This window comes from Metarhizium album (assembly GCF_000804445.1).
Source record: "Metarhizium album ARSEF 1941 chromosome Unknown scaffold_11, whole genome shotgun sequence".
Classification (NCBI taxonomy): domain Eukaryota; kingdom Fungi; phylum Ascomycota; class Sordariomycetes; order Hypocreales; family Clavicipitaceae; genus Metarhizium; species Metarhizium album.
Window position 1 is genome coordinate 119,516 of NW_024467585.1, and position 20,810 is coordinate 140,325.

The 20,810-nt window shown below is 53.1% G+C and overlaps 8 protein-coding genes across 8 annotated transcripts; 4 read left to right on the plus strand and 4 right to left on the minus strand.

The window, feature by feature from the left end:
* Positions 1-141: 141 nt before the first annotated feature.
* Positions 142-6,896, minus strand: MAM_04770 (DNA polymerase epsilon; the record flags this gene model as incomplete). Its single annotated transcript, XM_040823568.1, has 2 exons — positions 142-6,229; positions 6,289-6,896. 2 exons carry the CDS (start codon positions 6,894-6,896, stop codon positions 142-144), a joined length of 6,696 nt encoding a protein of 2,231 aa, XP_040678239.1.
* A 540-nt stretch (positions 6,897-7,436) lies between these two features.
* Positions 7,437-8,008, plus strand: MAM_04771 (Cytochrome oxidase biogenesis protein, Cox20 subunit; the record flags this gene model as incomplete). The annotated part of the gene is made up of 2 exons (XM_040823569.1): positions 7,437-7,704; positions 7,770-8,008. 2 exons carry the CDS (start codon positions 7,437-7,439, stop codon positions 8,006-8,008), a joined length of 507 nt encoding a protein of 168 aa, XP_040678240.1.
* A 352-nt stretch (positions 8,009-8,360) lies between these two features.
* On the minus strand, positions 8,361-9,230 carry MAM_04772 (uncharacterized protein; the record flags this gene model as incomplete). Its single annotated transcript, XM_040823570.1, has 1 exon — positions 8,361-9,230. One exon carries the CDS (start codon positions 9,228-9,230, stop codon positions 8,361-8,363), a length of 870 nt encoding a protein of 289 aa, XP_040678241.1.
* Positions 9,231-10,044: 814 nt separating this feature from the next.
* MAM_04773 (Aldose 1-epimerase, subgroup) lies at positions 10,045-11,067 on the plus strand (the record flags this gene model as incomplete). The annotated part of the gene is made up of 1 exon (XM_040823571.1): positions 10,045-11,067. One exon carries the CDS (start codon positions 10,045-10,047, stop codon positions 11,065-11,067), a length of 1,023 nt encoding a protein of 340 aa, XP_040678242.1.
* Positions 11,068-11,305: 238 nt separating this feature from the next.
* On the minus strand, positions 11,306-12,985 carry MAM_04774 (transcriptional regulator; the record flags this gene model as incomplete). The annotated part of the gene is made up of 3 exons (XM_040823572.1): positions 11,306-12,292; positions 12,368-12,805; positions 12,887-12,985. The coding sequence occupies 3 exons, from the start codon at positions 12,983-12,985 to the stop codon at positions 11,306-11,308; spliced, it is 1,524 nt and encodes a 507-aa protein (XP_040678243.1).
* A 912-nt stretch (positions 12,986-13,897) lies between these two features.
* MAM_04775 (N-acetylglucosaminyl transferase component) lies at positions 13,898-17,651 on the plus strand (the record flags this gene model as incomplete). Its single annotated transcript, XM_040823573.1, has 8 exons — positions 13,898-14,017; positions 14,089-14,181; positions 14,542-15,673; positions 15,776-16,237; positions 16,301-16,581; positions 16,630-16,789; positions 16,883-17,191; positions 17,230-17,651. 8 exons carry the CDS (start codon positions 13,898-13,900, stop codon positions 17,649-17,651), a joined length of 2,979 nt encoding a protein of 992 aa, XP_040678244.1.
* A 1,074-nt stretch (positions 17,652-18,725) lies between these two features.
* MAM_04776 (Tubulin binding cofactor C) lies at positions 18,726-19,992 on the plus strand (the record flags this gene model as incomplete). The annotated part of the gene is made up of 4 exons (XM_040823574.1): positions 18,726-18,774; positions 18,828-18,988; positions 19,053-19,730; positions 19,789-19,992. The coding sequence occupies 4 exons, from the start codon at positions 18,726-18,728 to the stop codon at positions 19,990-19,992; spliced, it is 1,092 nt and encodes a 363-aa protein (XP_040678245.1).
* Positions 19,993-20,167: 175 nt separating this feature from the next.
* On the minus strand, positions 20,168-20,584 carry MAM_04777 (Mediator complex, subunit Med9; the record flags this gene model as incomplete). Its single annotated transcript, XM_040823575.1, has 1 exon — positions 20,168-20,584. One exon carries the CDS (start codon positions 20,582-20,584, stop codon positions 20,168-20,170), a length of 417 nt encoding a protein of 138 aa, XP_040678246.1.
* Between the last annotated feature and the right edge of the window lie 226 nt (positions 20,585-20,810).

Genomic DNA, 20,810 nt, shown 5'->3' on the forward strand with positions numbered 1-20,810 from the left:
GAGAGAGTCTGCAGCTTCTTGAAGTGTAGCGCCAAGATGTCATGGCCAAATCACCCATTGAGCAAGTCCCGTGTCGCTCCCCCATGAACCCGCCGCATCACAAAACGCCGACGATGCAACACCAACAAACATGACGGACCATCACACGTCTGCGAGGAGGCCCTCCACAGCATCGCCCAGCATCCGTAACCCGTAGTACTTGGCCACCCTCTTCATGACCGTCAGCTTCTGCACAATGTCGCCCCGGGATACCATCTCCTTCCACTCGCCGCTGCAGGTGCAATGCTCCATCAAGTCGTTGACCCGCAGGGCGCCACATCGACAACACTTGAGATCCTGCGTTGCCCACTCCACCGCCCACGCCTCCGCCGCCGACACGAGCCTCTCTTCGATGGCGACGCGGTCGTACTCGCTATCGCAGAAGCGGCAGCGCCAGCCTCGGCCGTCGCCTCCTTGGAGGTCTTCGTCCCGGCAAAGGTCCAGGTCACGCGTCACTGTGCAGCTGTCGCACGACAGCTGCGCGAGCTTGAGGCTCTCCGAGGGGTTCGCGAACGTCCCTTCCTTGGAGAATTCCCGGACATCGAACAGCGCCAGCAGCTCCCTGCGCAACAGACGGGCCTCGAGGGCGATGTTCTTGTCCAGAGAAAGGACCTGCATGAGCGACTTGACCAGCTCCAGCACGGGGTCGCGGGGCGTCGGGCGCGATCCGGGGAGGCTGGGAAAGCTGTAGTCCCCTGCCAGCTCTGGATGCAGGAGCTCCCGCTTCTGCTGGCTCATCAGTCCGGCAACGGCCTTCTTGAGGGGCCTCTCGTAGGCTTTCCCGGCAAGCACCTGGCCGGCCTCGCTTCCGTCCTTGCGGCCGGGCAGCTGTGTCGGGCGAGGCGTCGAGTCGGGGTCGCTGCTCGTCCGCCGCTTGAGGTCGTGCATGAGCTGTATGAAGGCGATGACCCATTCCTGGAAGACGGGCTGCAGCCGCACGGGGAGAAGGGTGGCCATCTGCCAGTGCATGATGGTTTCTAGGCTCTGGCCGGCCGCTTCGACGACCTGCCGGCACCCTTTGCCGCCGTAGTTGTACTCGTCGTACCACACCAGGTAGTCCCAGTACTCTTTGATTTCGAGATCGATAAAGTGGAACAGGGGCTTGCTCTTGATCGACTTGATGATGTACTGGCTGTAGGCGAAGGCGTTGCCGACCTCGGCCTTGGTCGTCTGCAGGATCAGGCGGTCGGCGTTGGCGAACACGACCTGCGACCCGACCCGCCTGAAGTCCGCCATGAGCTGCTGGAACGCCTTTCGGGACATCATCTGCACGTAGTAGTGCAGGGCTCGGTCGTACATGAAGGAGTCGGGGTTCTCGACCCAGCGGACCAGGTGCTGGACCAACACGTCCGCCATGGTGCTTCCCTTGCAGGCCTCTGCCCACCACGCCTTGACCATTTCACGGAGAACGAGGACGCCGGCGTTGGCAAAGGCGTTGTCCGAGGCCAAAGTCTCGGACCCGTCGGCGCTTGGATTGAACGACACCGAGTCCGCCCCTTCCAGCTCGTTGATGAGTGAGGATGTCAGGAGGGTGTTGATGGCCAGGTTCCGCACGTCGAGGTCGATGCAGACCGAAGCAAAAGTCCCCGGGTTGTTCACGTTGGGCATCCGGACCGTGTCCAGCGGACCGAGGACGTCGTCCTTTTCGTATCCGGCGTGGTCGGGGCGCGGACCGGCCGACCACCATAGCACAACTCCGTTGGCCTGTAGTCGACGTGCGTAGGCAATGTCGATGAGGAAACGAGGGTCCTCCCGTTCCAGGTTGCAAAGAGGAACGTCGCCGTACCTCGCGAGCGCGGTGAGGTGTAGTATCCAAGAGCCGAGGCCGAGATAGTGACCGACGAGCCGGCGGGCCGCGACAGCTTGCCAGCCCAGCGGGGGGAGGGAACTGTCGGTGGCATCGTACTTCAACGGCAAGACGGGGAACTCTGCCAGGACAGGAACATGGTGGACCAGCAGATTGCGTTGCGAAGACTGGATCACCATCACTTGCGGTCTGGACTCATCCTTTCGCATCTTCTTGACGACGTCGCCAATTTCGGAATGGACTCTGCGGCGCGTGGAGACTTGGGTGATGTTGAACGTCATCTTTTCCTGGTATGCAAAGCAGTCCTGCCAGTTGGTGCCTGCTGCCTCTTCAGCTCGTTTGGCCAGCATCTCTCCATAGATCCGGCCGACATGGGGAAGATCCTGACCAGAATCCTTGTTCTTCTGCTGAATGATGACGTGACCCTGGTCCGACGTGGTGGAAAAGATACCAAAGATCTGACGCTCACCGGCTGTGATGTGAGAAATATAAATGTACGCCAGCGGAGACGACTCCAAGTAAGTGCGTGTCTTGACGGGTCTTTTAAGGCCAAACAGATCGAAGCCCTGTTCCAGGCCCTTGCCGAGCACAGCATCCTGCTGCACGTCAATCGTGCATTGATTTCCCAAACGAAGCACGGCCCGGATGTTCAGAGGCACTTGTTTCTCGTATACACCCTCCACGCTGGGGTGATTGAACAGCAGGGAGAATTTGGCCGTCTCGCCAAAGTACACGTCCTCTGGAACCGTAAGCTTAAAGAGATGGCTTGACGCGTGGCCGTTCGGAAGCGTGTAGTTGACCTGCTCGACGTCACAGCCAGCGACATCAACGTCGGGGAGCTCGCTGCCCTTGAGGTTCAAAAAGACTTGTCGAGGAACATTGATTTTCAAAGTGTGAATTTTGGCATCAATCAAAACATGAGCAGTGACGACGCCAGGACTGTCGGTGGGCTGCAGGTGAAGCAGCTGCCATGTATTCATAAAGGTGATGTGGGCTTGTTTCATGAATGACTGCTGAATGTTGTTGTTGCCGGTCAGGCCTCTCCTGTCGCCAAACAATTGCCGCCTGCGAGTACGAGCCTGCTTCTGCAGCTTCCATTTCTGCTTCTGATACTTCAAAAAGGCAGGGTAGTCTTCCGACGGACTCGGCATGACCTTGGGCAATGCAGCCATGGGGTCCGTGTCCTCGGCAGGTCCCGGGGATTTACGTTTCTGAGCCGTCGGTGCAGGTTGCGAAGAGGAAATCGCCGTGCTGACCTGCTTTGGCTTCAGGAGCCTGCTTCCAAAGTCCTCCAGGTCCTCCATTCGGGATCCATTGATATTTGTGATGTCTCCGAGGGGCTCCTTCGCAAACAAATCCGTCAATTTCTTTTGCTTCATCTTGTCATCCTTGATGTTGATACGTCTCTGAAGCCAATCGGGATGAGGCACTCTCGGGACTGGATTTCGGACCCTTTGCAGAGCGGCGGGGATGGTGATGAGCTTCTGAATAACGGAACCAAGACGCTCTAGATAGTAATCCCAGTCCAGGAGGGCTCTTGGATCCGTGTCCGCGGGCTCCTCCTTGAGCCACTTCTTCAGATACGTCCTCTTGATTGACTCTTCGGCCGAGAAGATGGCAACCGGGACGGCACGCTCAGTGACTGGAGCATTGCGTGGCCGCGAGCAGATGATGAATTTGCAATTGAGACCTTTGTCCTTTACCATTTGCTCGCCCAAGAAGTCGGCAAGGCGTTTGGCCGTGGTGATGCTGGTCGATTTCTGCGAACCGTACTCCTCTAGCGTCTTGGACATGCTTCGGTTCTCCGAAATCAACTCCATGAGCTCCTCGTCCGCCAAGGTCGACCCCTTGTTGTGCAGCACATCAAGCCATCGATTTGCAACTTTGGCGACGGCCCCGTAGCACTGTGTCAGATCCTCACCTTCCAGGAAGAACTTGAAGATTTGTTGTTGAAAGATCTTGATAAGCTTGAGTTCGCCACGTCTCTTGACCTCGAACCCTTTCAGCTCAGCGAGACTACCGTCGTCATTGAAGACTGCGTACCGCTTCTTCAGGTTCTTATCTTCCTCCTTTGACGTTGGCAAAATCATTGCTCTGTAGGGACCGTCGACTTCGAAGAAGATGGAGTTCTCGCTGTGAGTTTCGTACTTGAATGTTTTCGGGTCCGCGAGCGTCTGATACTGATGATTCGTGAATTTGTCGTGAACAAGGTGATTCAACATGACACAGGGATATGAGACGGCGAGCTTTTTGCCGTTTTTCAACTTGAAGGAGAAGTTTTCGGGAAATGTCGCCGGCAACATGCACCAAATACCATCTGTGTCAAGTTCCAGAGGTCTTCCCAGCCGCTCCACAAGTTTTCGTGCCAGTTGAATGATGGTCGCGCCCGTCAGACACGTAACGCCAGCCATTTCCATGGAATACCATCGCGAGCCCTTTCTCATGACGTAGCCATAGAAGGAATTCAGAATGACTTTGTGCGCCAGCTGCAGAGAATCATACAAGATGATCATCTTCTTGGCCGCGTCTACCTCACTTGCATTTGCGCCAGACGATTTGAGTGACTCGGTTTTGCCTTTCCATACTTTGGCCTTTCCCTTGTAGTCGTATCGTCGATCACGGAAGTCTCGCACGGTGTTGATGTAAAACGGATTTTCTCTCTGACAAATGATGGCCTCACGTACAATGGTAGTGGAATCGTGGATTTTGTGGTACACCTTTTGCGAGTATAGTTGTAGTCGTTTGCGCACTAGGGAAGCCTGCTCGTCGGCGCTCAGATCCCCGAATGCGCGCATTGGCGCATGTGGTGTTTTGCCGGGAAACTTCTCATTCTCCAGAGCATGTCGAATCATGTTGTACTCGTCTCGCTTGGCGGGAAGATACTCACCCCTCCAGGCCCAGGGCAGTCTTCGGTCGCACGTCTTTCCCGGTCGATTGAAATCGCAAGCCGCACAGTCCGACTCATCAATCATAGAATCCGGTTGTAGGCGGTTCGTTGTCATGATGTTAGGATACATGGATGCGACGTCTAGATGATAAATGAGTGGTCGTTCCTGTCGATTTGGTGTTTCCTTGAGCTTCATCAGCTTAGCAACAATTTGCTCCTTGACTTCCTCGTAGTTCTCCACGTCATCCAGCGACTTCTTCTCCTCCACGGTGATGACAAACTCTAGCGCGGCATCTATGTCGCGCAGCAGTTCGTCAATAGCACCTGTGTCAACGGCAAAGTCTGCTGGAATGTCCGCTCGGAAGACGCCTGCCTCGATACTCTCGACGTGTCCTCCAACATATGTCTCCGAATCCAGAAGATGACCATCCCAAAATGCTTCTTTGGGGGACTGGTGCTTGTTAGGCAGCACGATTTCCTTTTGGTACGCCTGGACCATGAGCAACATCTCACACAGGGTTCCGGTACCCTTTCTGAGTGTATCGTCACCACCCAAGGGAAGAATGGTACAAAGAGAGAAGATGAAAGGGTGTACGTATTTCATGTATAAGAAATACGTAGCAACAGCATCAGACACCGAGTATTCCGCCAGGGTTTGTGGTCTTTCACTGGCATAGGGCGTCATCAATTCCGGGTCGAGTTCGTCGGGGTCATATCCTAACTTGGCTACCGTGACAGCCTTCAAACCACGAGAACCTTGTGGCAAATACGAGTCACGGTTGACCCAGTGGAAACAGTCCATGTGAACGCCGTAATTACATTTGAATTGGTCTTCGCTGTCCTTCTTCCACCCTATTTCTTGGTACATGTCGATTCCATTAACGCTCGCTCTCGCTTCGACAAAAGGCCAATCGAAGAAGTCGCCGTTGTAAGTGGCAATAACAGTTGGTCTGGCTTCTTTCACGTGAAGGAAGAATCGCTCAATAACAGCCTTCTCATTGGGTTCGTTGAAGATCATAAACGGGCCTGGATACTCTGGCTTTGGGGTGTAATCAAAGTCGCCAATGTCTTCGGAAATTATTTCCCGATTGGTGATGAGAAACCCTTGACCATCAATCATGTATGAAATCATCATGATCTGGTCAATGGCAGCGTCGGGAAACTTCAGGGGAAGTTTGGTTGTTTCGATGTCGAATGCCAGAACAACTGGATCCGCCGGAAGTGATCGATCTTCGTTGGGCAAAATTTTGGTTATTCCGTGCTTCACCTCAACATAGTACCATTTGCCAACTCGGATATCTGCCGCATTGTCAATATGGCGATTAACCAACAGAACAACGGAAGGAAACACACCAAGGTCTATCATTACTCTCACATGGTAGGGTACATCATATTCGCGAATATCAACAATGTAGTCACTCGCCTCAGCGAATGAGTTATTCGTTCGTTCGTCAGTTCGTAAATCGTCGTCGAAAAGGTCAAAGTTGCCACTGGCTCTGCACATCATGTCAAACCTCCCGTGTTCCCTTGGAAGAGCCGAGCACTGGGCACTCACGTAATGACTTCAGCATATGCGTCCATGGCATTCATGTTCTTCTTGTTCTTCTCAGCCACAGGCATGATGTCCCTCCTAGCAGCCATGAGATCTTGAACATTGGCAAACTTGAGTTCCAGGAAGGTCCGCCGATAACCCAACAGGTGGTTAGGCATTTTCAAATCATCCTTTTCGACTCTCCGAATGGTTTTGGTACAACCATCTCCAGGGACTCGCCTGACCCATTCCTCTACCTCGGATTCGTGGCCCTTTTTGACGGCAATCAGAAAGTAGGGGTCGTATTCGACAGTCGCCTTGAACGTCGCGCCATCATGTTCAATGAAGTAGCAGTCAAGTGCTGCCCTTCCGCCGGGAAGCCTCTCATCTTCGATGGCGGTAGGCTGAACATTGACGAGCCATCCTTCCTTCTTCTTTCCACTGTCGTATCTTCCGAAACCGAAGTTTTCGTCTATCGTTTGAGCGAGCCGTGTCCGTTCCCATTTTTCATCCGCCGAAGTCCCTTCTGCTCTTGACGTAGCCGCAAACGTACGAATCCGTTGACCGTGATATGCACTTTTGCCGCCTCGACGGAAACCTTTTTGTGGCCTCCGTAGGCTTGTGTTGGGCATTTTGTGTCCGCTATGTTTTCGAGAAGCCTCAACTCGAGTTATGACAGATTGGTGTCTCGAGCTACGTGGACTTCCGAGGCAATCATGGGAGGCCAGTATGATCAGGATTGAGTTTTCTGAGAAGTGATTTTGTATGATCCAAGTCAAGGGGGGCGGTACAGGTCTAGTGTCTGCGTATCTCGTACTAGAACCAAGTGGATGACCAACATGCGAATAATAGATCAGCAATTGCAGCTTAAGGGAGACGCGCCAAACGCGCGTTGATGCCGCATGCGCGACACGCTCAGGATCCACAAGTTTAATGGATTTTGGGCCGCATATTTTCAGCCACACTAACTGATTGGGTACTGCACCTGCGCCACACATGGGTTCCATCAGATCCGGTGGTTCAAGTCGATCCATCGACTCGCAGCGACACCAAGCGCCCAACGAACAACGACAACGACATTGTTTATCTCTCCGGTGTCTTTTGTGTTTCCTTACCTTGGATATTTGGCTTCCTAATTCATGATATCAATTGCCCTGCGGAGGTAGCCAGGGATGGCACCCAACGTCGAAAATGCGCAAGCGAACCCGAACCAGAAGACGCTACATGTCTGGTCAAAAGCTATAGAAGAGCCCGACGAGTCGCAAAGCCAAGGAGCCGACAAGAAGGCGAATAGTGCTAGGCCGACTATTTCGGGTGCAGTCAGTATGATAAAGACGGAGGATTTCACCAATGTCCACAATACACCCTGCGCCCGGCAAGGATTCCTGACTGGCATCGCCGCCGGCACCGGTATTGGCGGATTGAGATTCGTCCTGAGTGGTAAGGAAACCTGGTTTATGGAATATGTTCGCTAGCTTCGGATGAACTTACGACCTTGCGTGCAGGCAATGCTGTTAAAGCGGCAAACTGGGCTGTCGGCATGTTTATACTAGGAAGCACGGCATCGTACGAGTACTGCCAGTACCTCCGACGAGCTGAGCGAATACAGATGAAGCGTCACATTGAAGTGGTTTCAGAAAACAGGAGAGAGCAGGCTAGAAAGGCGGACAAGGAGAAAAAGGAGCAGATGCGGTTGGAACAAGAGCGGATAGCGGCGCAGAGGCCTTGGTACAAGTTTTGGTGACATGATATCATCTGTATACAAATGATGTACAACATGGGAGCGCGGCGAGTGTCTGCAGTCATCACTTTGGAAATGAATACCCGCAAAAGAATCAGTGGAAGTTGTTGTTTCTGGAGTGTCGCAAAGCACCAGAAGCAGCATGGCAATGGGCTTAGCTTCGGACTACGCAACACAACATCGGCCCAATCGAAGGGAATGCAAAGCGTCAATATGGCCAAGTAAACTCCTAGTTCCCATGAGAACTACCCCCCGAGTGCACAAAATGATGTAGAAAGGCGGAATACAAGCCGCTAAACGCCCAAATCCAGCAAAGCCACGCCGTTTGTTACAAAGACTCCTATTAGGATTCCCATCATATCGTAGAGCATGGCGTCGTCACAGCACCATTGCGCCTTTCTGAATCCACAAATCTGACCTTTCTGGCGGGTGACTTGTTTTTCAGCCGGGCTGGTAGGGGCTTTTCTCCTCCCCGTAGCTGGCTGCGTTTTGCCCTGGCTTCCTTTTCCTCTCGCCTCCGATACTCGGCCATCTGATGTCTCCTCCGAATGGCTCTCGCTTCTGCGATTGCGGGCGTTGGTTTGAAACCCACGCCGTTGATGCCGGTGCCGTCGTCGTCCTTGTCGTTTGGATCGTAAATGGTGATTTCATCCTCGTGCCAAGTAAGGGCTGCCCTTACTGGGTCCACGACAACGTCGTCTTCGTCAGCGACGGGTGACCCGGCCACGTTGACATCACCCTGACGAGGCTTCTTTGGTGACTTGTGCAGCTTCAGCGGTGGCGTACCAGCCCTTCTTCGATGTGGTGATTTGGTGTCCTGTCCTGGGCCTCCTGGCGCAGCGTCCGCCGGGGTTGGAATCTGAGCTGCGACGTGTCCAGCACCGGCCTTGGGCTCGGGACAAAGGGCTTGACTCGGCTGTGGTGTAGGGGATCCTGCCCCTTGCCGAAGACGTTGTTGGCCAGCATCGGTCATCATCTCGTCCAGCCTTTGTCGTTTCCGCGCGCAGCCTGGGCCATCCCCGTCGTCTGCCTCGTCGATTACAACCCCACCCCCACCTCCGAGCCCCAGACCGCGAAACCGATGGGCAACCTTGGAGCGTGGACTGCTGCTTCCATCGTCGGTGGGCTCGGCCCTGGCTGGATCAAAAGAGAAATCCACCGTGCTCAGGGAAATATGCTCGTGGCGTTTCCGCTTCGGCGGCGCCTTTGACGAGGGCGTATCCATGGAGGACGAGCTGTGATGATGAGTTGTAGGTTGAAACTTGAGTGAGGTGAGCTGGTGGGACGTCAAGCCAGGGTTTATCAAGTTGTACATAGAAAAAGAGTCGAGTCTTGTTGGATCTGCGGGCTGGGCAAAGACCTTTGGCGCAAAAAGTCAAAAAGACATGAACTAAGCCCGGGGGGATCGGCATTACATTGCCGACCGAGATGATTGATTAGACGCCATGTTATATATAGCTTCGCCATAGCACGTAACTAACATCATGTGTGCGCTAACGCCATTCGACGTGCGCTAAGTTCTCGAAGAAAGGCCGGTTCCCTGCTTCAAATCTTGACAGTCGCCACAAAGCCACCCCCCGCCCGCAACTTGGACGGCGGCATCAGTGACGGTGTGACACGCCGTTCGTAGACATTCTGCGCGCCGTGCTGAGACGACTACCAAGACGGGGATGAAGGAACAACCTCGAAACAGGGTGCAATCTCGTACAGTAGGAGGGAAACTGTGTAGCCGGATCGGGTACTCTGCTGTTGCCCTCCACGCCGTAGTAATAAGCACCGCAATCCATGTATTCTGCCCATTGGGGTTGTACAGTGCACGTATCAGTGGCAACATGATGGGCCATGGCAGCCTGAGCCGCCACCCAATCAATCATTCATTACAATTTACCACCACGATACCCGGTAACGCTGCTTCATTCACAGCGCATCGAGTCGACTGGTCTTCTAACTATCTCTACGTTTCGTACCGGACTACAGTCTTGGTTCGGACAGTATTTTTGCCTTCCAACCTCTTTCCCTCCGACCGGGACTTCACCAGCATGGCAGATGCGCCATTCGCCTTTCTCCCCCTGGGAGCCATCATACAGTCCTTCAAGGTCAAAGATACAAACATCGTTCTCGGGTTTCCCACCCAGGAGCAATACGTGCAGTACAACACCCCATACTTTGGCGAGACTATTGGCCGCGTTGCCAACCGCATCAAGGGCGCTCAGCTGGACAGCGTGAATGGTAAAGTCTACCGCTTGGCCGCCAACGACGGGCCAAACACCCTGCACGGCGGCAATGTAGGCTGGGGTAAGCGCATCTGGAAAGGCCCGGTGCCCATTGGCATCAAGCACATTCCCGGGGTGGAAGGCTTCCAGGGAGGGGAGAGTGTCGGCTTTACTCTTGTCAGCGAGGACGGAGACGAGGGCTTCCCTGGCACCGTCGAAGCCAAAGTCACTTACACGACGGGAACGCAGGTCGTCAACGGCAAGCAAGTGCTCGTTCTGGGGATCGAGTACGAGGCCGGGCTGGTCGATGGCGCCGACGAGACGCCAATCAACATGACGAATCATTCGTACTTTAACCTCACGGGGAACACGAATACCGACGGGACTGTCGTCACCCTGGGTTCCAGGTTTCACCTACCCAACGATGAATTCTCCGTCCCTACAGGCGGCCCGACTCCTCATGCCAGCATTGATACGACGAAGCCCTTCACCCTTGGAGCTGCGGATCCCCAGATGGACAACTGCTTTACCAAGACTACGGACCCGGCCTCCGTGCCGATTGATACTCGCTCACAGCCTCTTGCTCGCGATTTGGCAGCGTACCACCCCCAGACCGGCATCCATCTGGAAGTTCTGAGCACGGAACCTTCTTTCCAGTTTTACACTGGGGATTTCACGGACGTGCCAGCCGTGGAGGGGGCCTCCGCAAAGGGCGGGCGGAGTGCCTTTTGCTGTGAGCCTGGCCGCTGGGTGAATGCCGTCAACGTTCCCGAATGGAAGAGCATGACCATGTTGACGAAGGGCGCGACGTATGGTTCCAGAATTGTATACAGGGCGTGGTCTGACTAGGCAAATCACATAAGCCATGCAGCTTGCTCAGATTACACTTTTTCGCCGACCATATTTCCCTTGAAAACACATGAAAGAACCACGCCGCCAACTCCCTCATGCCCCAACATCGGTACATATAATGTATAGTACATGTAAACCAAACTCCTCAACCTCGGCGTCAGTTGCTTTTCAACAGCAACAAAAATGCTCAAAGACACCGGCGCTAATCAAACACCGTCCTGCAGCTCAAGTCACGTCATTCGTCAGATTCACTGTCATCTCCAAGAAACGCGAGGTCGGCCTGAGCGCGCCTGCGTCTGGCCGCGAATGAGGTACCCCCCTCTTCATTGTCGTCCTCTGTACCGTCATCACCAGCGGCGTCTTCGGCTTCACTTTCTCCACTTTCCTCGACCTGGATCGACTTGTTCGTACTTCGACTCGCACGGCCGCCTGTGCCCATCCCCCACAGGCGATTCATCTCCTGCGCCGCCTCTGCCTCAGCCAAGAGTTCCCTTGTTTCTCTGATTTCGCGTGCTTTTGCTTCCGAGAAACGGCCGTCCATGCCGACTTCTGTAAGCATTTTCTTGAGATGGCGAATTTTGGCTCTCGCGTCGTCTCCGTACTTTTTGAGCTCATTGTGCCACAGTTTTCTGACACCGCATTTGACCAGCTGTGACTGAAGCTTCTTGATCTCAGCTTCGTCAGGGTCATCTGGTGATGACTCGGTCGTCTTTTTCACCTTGGGCCTGGATGGTTTAGACGACGAGTCCTTTCGCTCCTTCTTCTTCCGCTTCGGCTTCGGCGCTTCATCAATGACATCCGAGAATTCTTCCTCTTCATTGACGGCCGGATTTGTGACGTCGACTTCTATCGAGGACATTGCATCGTCTTTGAGATCACCCCCCTCATCTGTGGGTGGTGATTTCGTCGGTGACTTCGCCGATGCACTACTGTCTTTCTGTTTTCGTTTCTTGGGCGGAGGTGGGCCCAAAACGTTGCCGATATTTTCGGTCGAGTTTGCCGTCTGAGTCTTGCGGCGTGATGCCACCTTCTTTGGCCTTGGAATTGTGTCTTTGTCGCTGCCGTGGAGTCGCTCATCATGTGCGGTGTACTTGCCATTCTCGGAGGCGAGTTTCTTTCGTCTCGGAGACGACGGGGCTTCCTCAGAACCTCCTCGCCTGGCCCTGTTCTCGGATTGAGTCTCCCGCGTCGAGTCCGGCACCCAGCCATCTAGCAGCTTGTCCTGTGTCGCCGAGAGTTAGACTTGCTTGTTTTTTTTTGCAATGAGTAGTTTGCGCCGCGGTGAGCTACCACTTACCACGTATTGTTTGATCAGAACCTTGCTCTTTTGTTTCCAGTCCTCGCCTGCGAAGAAGCCTTCCTCCAGATGCAGAGACTCTTCAACGTGCTTCCGAACCTTGTTTACGGTTGTCGCATCAGGCTCAGCAGTAAATACATGGTATGTGCCGTCGATCAGAGCTGCCTCGAGCTGGTTGGTTGACGGCGCCATGCTGCTTGCGGTTGATATCCAATAGGCCAAACAATCAAGCCCAAGCTGCGACGGCGACGGCACAGGGCAACCAACCAATGCGTCGATGGGAATAAGAGCAACCTCTGGGGCGATTGCGCGCGGTTTCAAGCTCCAGCACGTAGTTGCGCGCGCCGGTGAAGCTGTCGCCAAAGTCGGAAGGCGGGAGACGAGGAAAGCTGCCAGTGGTTCGTGGATGCTGGTGGCAGTGGGGAGACCGAATGATCCCTGTTGACCAGCCGTTTTGCTGTCTCAAGATCAAGAGACGTAGGAAGCTACATGCTAGTACTACCTGGGTAGGTAAAATACCTGGCACTCGACACGGTCTTCAATCGTTTGGCCAGCGACCCACGTGACAGCAGCCACAGCAAGGCCAGCCGCAGGCACTTGACAAGCACATTTTGGCATGCATGGAACCGTGGGGGCCGCAACTCTAAATAACTGCCCCGGCATGATGCCCTGTCATCACAGGCTGTGTTTGATGAATTTTGCGCACACAATGTCCTTGTGCTGGAAGAGCAAGATGGGTGAGGTGGCTCAACAACAAGCAAAGTTCGTAAGTGGTGGGATTTCGGCTATTAGTCAGGCAGGAGGGCGTAGATCCCGGTCGGGAATTCGTCTCCATTGAGCAGTGAGAAAATTCTTGCAGCAATTGCGTATCGGGTGGGCGTTTCGCAATAAGTCTGGTACAGAAAATATACCCAAACGCAAAAAGGCTGATACACAATTACTAAGTACTCAACGGAATACTTAAGTAGTCACTTAATAGGCATTGAGTAAGTTAAGGACCTACTTAAGTAGGCAGGTACGCACTAGGTACAGCAGGTTTCGCGACTGGACTTATTACAAGGGGAAGTAATAAATTATTAGATCACGGACCTGTGCCGGTCGCCGCAGCCCGCCTCAGTCTGGTTGTGTGGTTGCCCCACCCTTCACATGTGCACCAGCCATGTGTCGTGACAAGGGTGCCCATCGGGAAATCCAAGCTTGAAGCAGACGCCAACAACGCGCGAGCCGATTGACCATCTGCGTCACATTGTGCTCTACATCTTGGCCAACAACGCCAACCGAGCCCTCCAATCGGGCATCCCCTAGCGACTTATGACAAGGCTTCACCAGCGAACGTTGCCAACTCTTTCCTAGCAAACGCAAGTGGCTCTGTTGCGCCAGGCAAACATTGAAGCTATCCCCATCGAATCAATCGCCTTGACGATTGGAACGCCCGCCGCCGCCTCATCCTCGCCCGTCGTATCAGTCCCGTCTCGATTCGAAGTGTCTGGCGTGTCTTGCGACATGCGCTGTCAGAACCAATAGAGCTCTATGCACCCCTTTTCCATCCTCACCCTCGGCATCTTCGTAGCTGGCTACATCACTGCGCGTTGGGACCTCGTCACCCGTCTCTATGAGCTTGCCATCTTTGCAGCGGAATACGGAGTTGTGGTATGCTAGAGTACTTGCTCTGCACATGCGTGTTGACTAGTGCTCCATGTCAGTGGCTAACCGATACCCAGATCCGCGCTGCCAAGGGCGTCGTTGTGTTAACTGCTTTATTCCTCACCATCTTCGTGCCTGTCGTTTGGGTAGCTAGGAAGGAAACATTCTTGGTATGGCTCGGAACTTTCACTCGGTATTTCTTGACACTGTTTGATTAATACGTGCCTATTTTACAGCATCCGCGGGAACCTGGAATTGGCGTATCTGCTCGAGAGCAACTTAGGAGGCGTGGTTCCTTTTGAGGTTCCTCAGCTCCCGTACACCGTTTGGTGGCCATGGTAGAGCATGATGGTTTGATGCGAGTTTTCTGGCCTACCGACGTACGCAAGTCCAACCGTCCAGGAGTGGTAGTGGGATGGCGGAATTCCACCCTCGACGTTTTTGTCACTGCCATCTTGGATGATGTAGATGTCAGTCCTTTTCGCGCCAGCCATGAATCGACTGCGTTGCTAAACACTGACAACATTCAGGCCAGCGAAGTCGAACACCATCTCAAGGCAGGATCGTTTTTCAGGAGTGCCCCTCATTCTCCTGGCCGAATATTCGAACTATGCGGACACTCGTCAATTCACGTCCTTGGCTTGTCGAACTCAGCCACCCCGTCAACCGTCGACCCCTCCTGGGTCTGCGCAATTAACCATCCCTCCTCAACCACCCCAACTATAACCTGCGCCAAGGCTTCGAGCATACAGCTTATTCTTTACGATAGGCCGCAGCCGAAACGCATGCAATACATTTCGTTGGAGCCAATTGCCCTGGCTCTTGGAGACAAGAGCCCCATAGTGGATGACGACAAGGTGGACGTTACTGAAGACATTGTCGAGCAACATGAAAGGTCGGCAAAGGAAGCCAAGCAAAGGCTCGTTGAAAAATTGAAGCAGCACACCATTTCCAATCGAGTCCCTTCGGCTCGTGACAGAGCAATCCGGAAAATCATCAACCAGGTAAATTGGTCGTGGGAGCTCGAGCAGACACTGCAAAAAAATGCCTGGCGCCTCGGGCCACGACCGAAGCGAAGTCTCAGTGTATCGGAGCAAGTCATGGGATCGGCTTTGACTATGAGAAAGTATGTTCTCAGGCAGCTTTGGACCTTTTTTGCTGTCTACTTATTCCCCACAATACGCAAGACCTTTATACTGCTTCTACTTGGCCATCGTATCGTGGCTGAGGCGTTACTCGTCATTCTCGAGTTCCGGGTCAAACCAGGCTACGCCGCTTTGAAGGATATATCAGCCACGGCACAGCAGATAGAAATTCGACTTCAACAATTTTGTTACTGGCCCATGCAATACTCGAAACTGCGCCAGAGAAAGATGAATTGGGCAAGTGTCACCACTAGCCATCCCGATTATATTCGATTTTACAACAGCCTTTGGCTTGTTGCCAACGACGTAATTATCGGCATGGCTCTCGGTTCCTACGTGATTGAGCATGCTGATTGGGTTGCCGCCCAAATCGGAGACCTCTTGAGGATGTACACCGTGGAGGCTCTTCAAAGCAGCATCTCGTGGTTAATGGACTATCCGGCCGGTTTGAAACTCAATGGCGAGCTGGCAGTGTTCTTGGGTGACTTGTTTCTGTGGGTTATTGACTACTGGTCAAGTATGCTTCCATGTCCAAGTGCCCTTTTGTTTGATAAAAAAAATTGGTTAAAAAAAACGTCTCCCTTCAAAGGCCTTCAGATAGCTAACGGGAAAACGTCAGGCTGCATAGAAACCCTAAACCCGGCACTGCCAAAAATGGTATGGTTCATCGGATTCTCGTCTTTTGCAGGCGCCAGCATGCCGATTGCGCTGTTCTCGGATTTGCTCTCCATATTGACGATTCACATCTATTCATTCTACCTCGCATCGGCCCGCATCTACCACTGGCAGCTGACGATTCTACAATCTCTCTTCCACCTATTTCGAGGCAAGAAGCAAAATGTGCTTCGAAACCGTATTGACTCATGCGACTATGACCTTGATCAGCTGCTTGTTGGCACGATTTTGTTCACGCTTCTCTTCTTTCTCTTACCCACCGTGGTTGTATTCTACCTGAACTTTGCCATTGCACGAATGGTCATAATATCTATGAAGGCTGGATTTGATACTCTGCTTTCGTGTCTGAACCACTTTCCGCTGTTCGCCCTGATGCTGCGGATAAAGGATGTAAAAAGGTTACCCGGTGTGTATTTGCTGTAGACTCCATAACCACCACCTCTCAGAGTCCGGTGGCTGACATTCGCAGGCGGCATTCGTTTCGAACTTCGAGATGCCCAAGACTATAGAGGTCCAGACCCTAATACTCCTAATGAGACACCCACCTCGATCATATACCTCAAGGTGAGCGGCGCCGGATGGACAGCCATCAAACCACCCACCCACCGACGTGACATCTTGCCAACAGTTGAAATTGCAGTCAATACCTCTGAATTTCGGTGCCATGTTTCACCAGTACGCTCAGATGGCCCATCGCATCCGAAAACACTACCTCTCGCCGCGCGTCCTACTATGTCTTCTCACAGGGCAGTTCGTCCCACCCATCCATCGCAAAAATCTGTATAGTCTGCAGTACAGCATGTTACCGGCAAGACGAGCGACAATATGGGAGATGTGGCGTGCGGTAAGGACAGAAATCCCACAGAAGAAAGCATTTCAGTTGCCTATAATACCGCCGCTACCGCATGGCGGCAAAAGGATGGCGAGCAATGGGCGTGCCAGAGCCCACTATTGACAAGTAGCTCTCTGATTAGATGATAAGATTTGAGGCCGTAGTTTTACCTGCAAACCCAAACTAAGCTTGATTATCTACGACGGTCTTGTTTTCCAGTTCAAGGCCTGCACGTGCAAGGCTATTCTAGCGAGACTATCGCCTTAGCTCACTTTTGGTTCACCCGACCTTTTGATATTGCGGCCAAGGCTCGCGGCAATGCCCGTCTCATCCTTCTCTTCCCGACATATAATACTAGTCTGTTGAAAATCTCGACACAAGCCCTTTCTGCTTTCTGCTCTATTCTTAATTCCCACCCACGGCCCTCGGTTCACACAGGCCCTCTCGCTTTCCGTCATTCAACATGGCTAGAACAAAACCCAGCAAAGGACAAATGTCCCTTTGGCACCGTGCTGTGCAGCGGATACCGTGCGTATCACCGGAAAATTGCCAACCAACCAACACAGCGTCCACACCCAGCGTGGTCGCGCGAGTGAAGACGTCGCCTACCTGGGTGAGCTCCAAAATGGTTCTTACACGACGTCCACTCCCCGAGGCAAGAACACACAACAAGAGCAGGTCAGGAAGGGAAAACAAGGACAAGGCGGCTCCAAGAAGCCGTGCCGAGATGCCCTTGATAATTGTCACCACACCAGAAGGCAAGCACTGTCGGCCTGGCGACATGCCCAAGTGGCAGAAACCTCGTATCACGGCGGAGATTCTGGCCACGATCTCCAAATGGAAAGACAACAAACTTCTCAGCCCTTATTGCTGCAAGGAGAAACGTGCCCGCAAGAAGCCTGCAAAGAGAAAGAGGCAGGTCACCGACGTCGAGCCATCGGAAGAGGAGCCTTGCAGGCGACCACGGGGCCGTAAACTGTGGGCATGAGCTCCCACTGGCACGGCGAGTACGACTCTTCAACACTGGAGACAGTACAAGGTGCTTTTCCGTATCGACTACTACCATTTCGCTGCCGGGGGAAGGGGGGCGACCGCCCGAAGAAGACGATTATTGCACATCATTTGGAGGATATACCCGTTTCCAGGTGGAAACAAGCGAAAGCGACGTGAATGGCTTCTCGGTGCTTCATCCACGGAAGACTCCCGAGCGAGTTGGACAAGAATCTTGAGTGGATTTCTGGCATGACGGCATGGACAACAAGGTTATTGGCATCATTCTCTTTTTTAAGAGAGGGTCTGGCGGCGTTTGGATTGCAGCGCAACAAACGTGCCAGCGTACCTGAGAGGCAATGTACACGTTACAGGGCATGATGGTCTAGATTGGCAGGGGTTTTCTGGCTGATATTGCTGTGGCCATATTCATGCTTTTTTTTCTTTTTGGAAATGTCATCACGTTGGAAAATGGACAGAAAATAATTGTACAATTATTCCCTGGGCTAGGGTTTTGATGCTCAGCCCCGATTTGGAAGTGCATAATTAACTGCATCTGGTCAAGTATAGGTACCTAGGTAGTTGCTCCGCCGTACTCCGGAGTAGCTCCTTCCAGTCTTCCACTTGTACTCCGTACTCCGTATGCCGCGCCGAAACCTGCTTAGTGCTCGCGAACCCCTCTTTTTTTCTCGATATTGCTGCACGTCAGTGCCACGCCTGGTGTGGAGTTGTTTAATTCGACATCGAACGAGCCAACACAGTCGGCCGAAGACTGAATCAGAGCCTTTGCTACCACTTCATTGACGCTTTCCGACCACAGTCAGGGCGCCTAGTTCTTTTCTGTTTTCTTCCTGTCACAGTCGTTGGTTGAAACCGGATTTCTTTTATTCCATTCTTGTTTATTTGTTGCAATCCATGATACAAGGAGACCCTTGTTACCGTCTCGTGACATTGGGCTCCGGCAAATACGTCAATCGACTGAGACCAATTTCGAGCCCTGTCGGATCAGGTATCAGCTATTCTAAGACGGCTTTGAGGTATCCATTGGACCGGCGGCGGTCCTCTTTCCATCATGGATCCAAAGCAGAAGTTCTACCGTCATTTCCATGACAGCGTCGCAGGTATGTCCTGGCCAGCCCCAAGGCCCGTGCGAAGCTGATTGAATATGCTGCAGAGCTGCAAGAGCAAATAGATGGGCTGGAGTCTGTATCCGCCGTCGCTGGCGAACGGCAAGAAGCTATTGATCATGTTCTCGCTGGCATAAGCAAGCTCCAACACGAGGTGTCTGATGCGGCAGAGTTCACTCCCGCGTATGATCGGAAGCAGTTCTCAGATGTGAGTGGCCACATGTCCATTCCCTTGGCTTTCCGTGTGGCAATCTTGTTGATACTCGGGAAAGACCGTCAAGAGCCTCTCCGATAAGCTCAACAAAACCGTGGCCAGAGTCAAACCGAGATCTCGTTTCCAGTTCCAACGCTCCAGCATTGGAGCACACGTCGACATGGGCGCGCCGGAAAATGACCCCCGCTTACATCCAGGCAGTCTGTCTCGAAACATGCAGAGCCATTCTGGTGAGAAACGACGTCAAGGAGCCACGGAGAGCGACGACACAGTCGGCGATCTGCCTTCTGCTGCAGCGATACGCGACTATAATGCGGAGCTCTCTCAGCCCAGTACGCAGTCCATTAGGAAACCCAGCTTCTCGATGGCGAGGAACATCGGCATCGCCAATCAGTCCCACCTGCACATCATTCTCCCATCCTCTACGGCAAGGGCTACTGCGCCGGGTAGTTTGACGGATTTGAAATGGTGCATTGTCGATATGTCCGTTCCTACGGCGCAGGGGCAGCCGCTTCCAGGATTGGCGTTGAGGAACATCTCAAACAGTCTCATTGTTGCTGGCCATGTCAACGGGCCAGTTCACATTACGGGTGTGACGGATAGTATTGTTGTGGTTACGGCACGACAGGTTCGTATTCACGAGTGCAAGAACGTAGACATCTACCTGCACTGTACCAGTCATCCTATCATTGAAGACTGCACGGGCATGCGGTTTGCACGACTACCCAAGTGCTATGTAAGTGTCTTTGTACAAAAACCTCCCTTCCACACCTCGGACACTAACTTGTCTCCAGTCAATTGAAGGCGAGTCGTCAAAGGAGAACCAGTGGGACCAAGTTGATGACTTCAAATGGCTCAAGGCTGGTCAGAGTCCAAACTGGACTACATTGTCAGACACCGAGGCTTTGGATGAGGCATTATGGACCAAGGTTGTGCCTGGTCAGCCAGGCGTAAGTGTTGAAGAAACGCTGAAAATGGTTGGCATACCGCGCAAGTAACCGCTGAAGGCGAGTGCTTTTCTTTTCGTCAGCTAGCATATTTAATCTTGTACAGAATAAAATTCAAATTATACCCCATAGCCATGAACGCCTTTCGCTTTGCAGTAGAACCATTCGTCTCGTCCCTTTGCCAATATCATGTCTTCTGCAGATTTGGTTCCCGGTTCTGGAAGAATCATGTCTCCATTTTATCCACGCTAGTTGCGTCGTCTCTTTTGCCGAACCTGACACCTCCCTCGCGCAAAGTTTCCAGCAGTGCGCGCTGCTTCTCGATCCGAGCTTGTAAATCCTTAATCTCGCGGATTTGTTCCTCGATGGAGCGGTTCATGTCCGGCAGAGCACGAACCTGGGCTCGCGCATGCTGCACCTTGTGCTTCAAGCCATCAGTCGCGCCAGGAACGTCCTTGAACGAGAGCTGCTGCCCATGTGTACTGACACCACCGGGTGTGACACCGGTGGCGGCGGTCAGCCCGGTCGAGGACTGGATGCTAGCCCGAACCTTGGCGAGGACTATAGAGAGCTCCGAAAGCGCATCGAGGTCGTCTGGGGACAGGTTCGGCGGCAGAGCGAGCGGGTGTTGTTCTGCCGCCATTTGTCGGTGAAGGCGGGATTCGTGGTGAAGAGATGCGAAAGCAAACAGGACAAGATCGGAAGAGTGTTGGTCGAGTTGGTGAATCAATTCCGCAGATTGGACAAGCACATTCTGCACGATGGCACGATGGCTTGCTGTGTGTCTGGACAGCGTAGTTTATCGGGCTGTCGGTGCTTCAAATGCCAAATCGTCGGTAGTATAGCCAGTATCAAGTATCAAGGTGCAC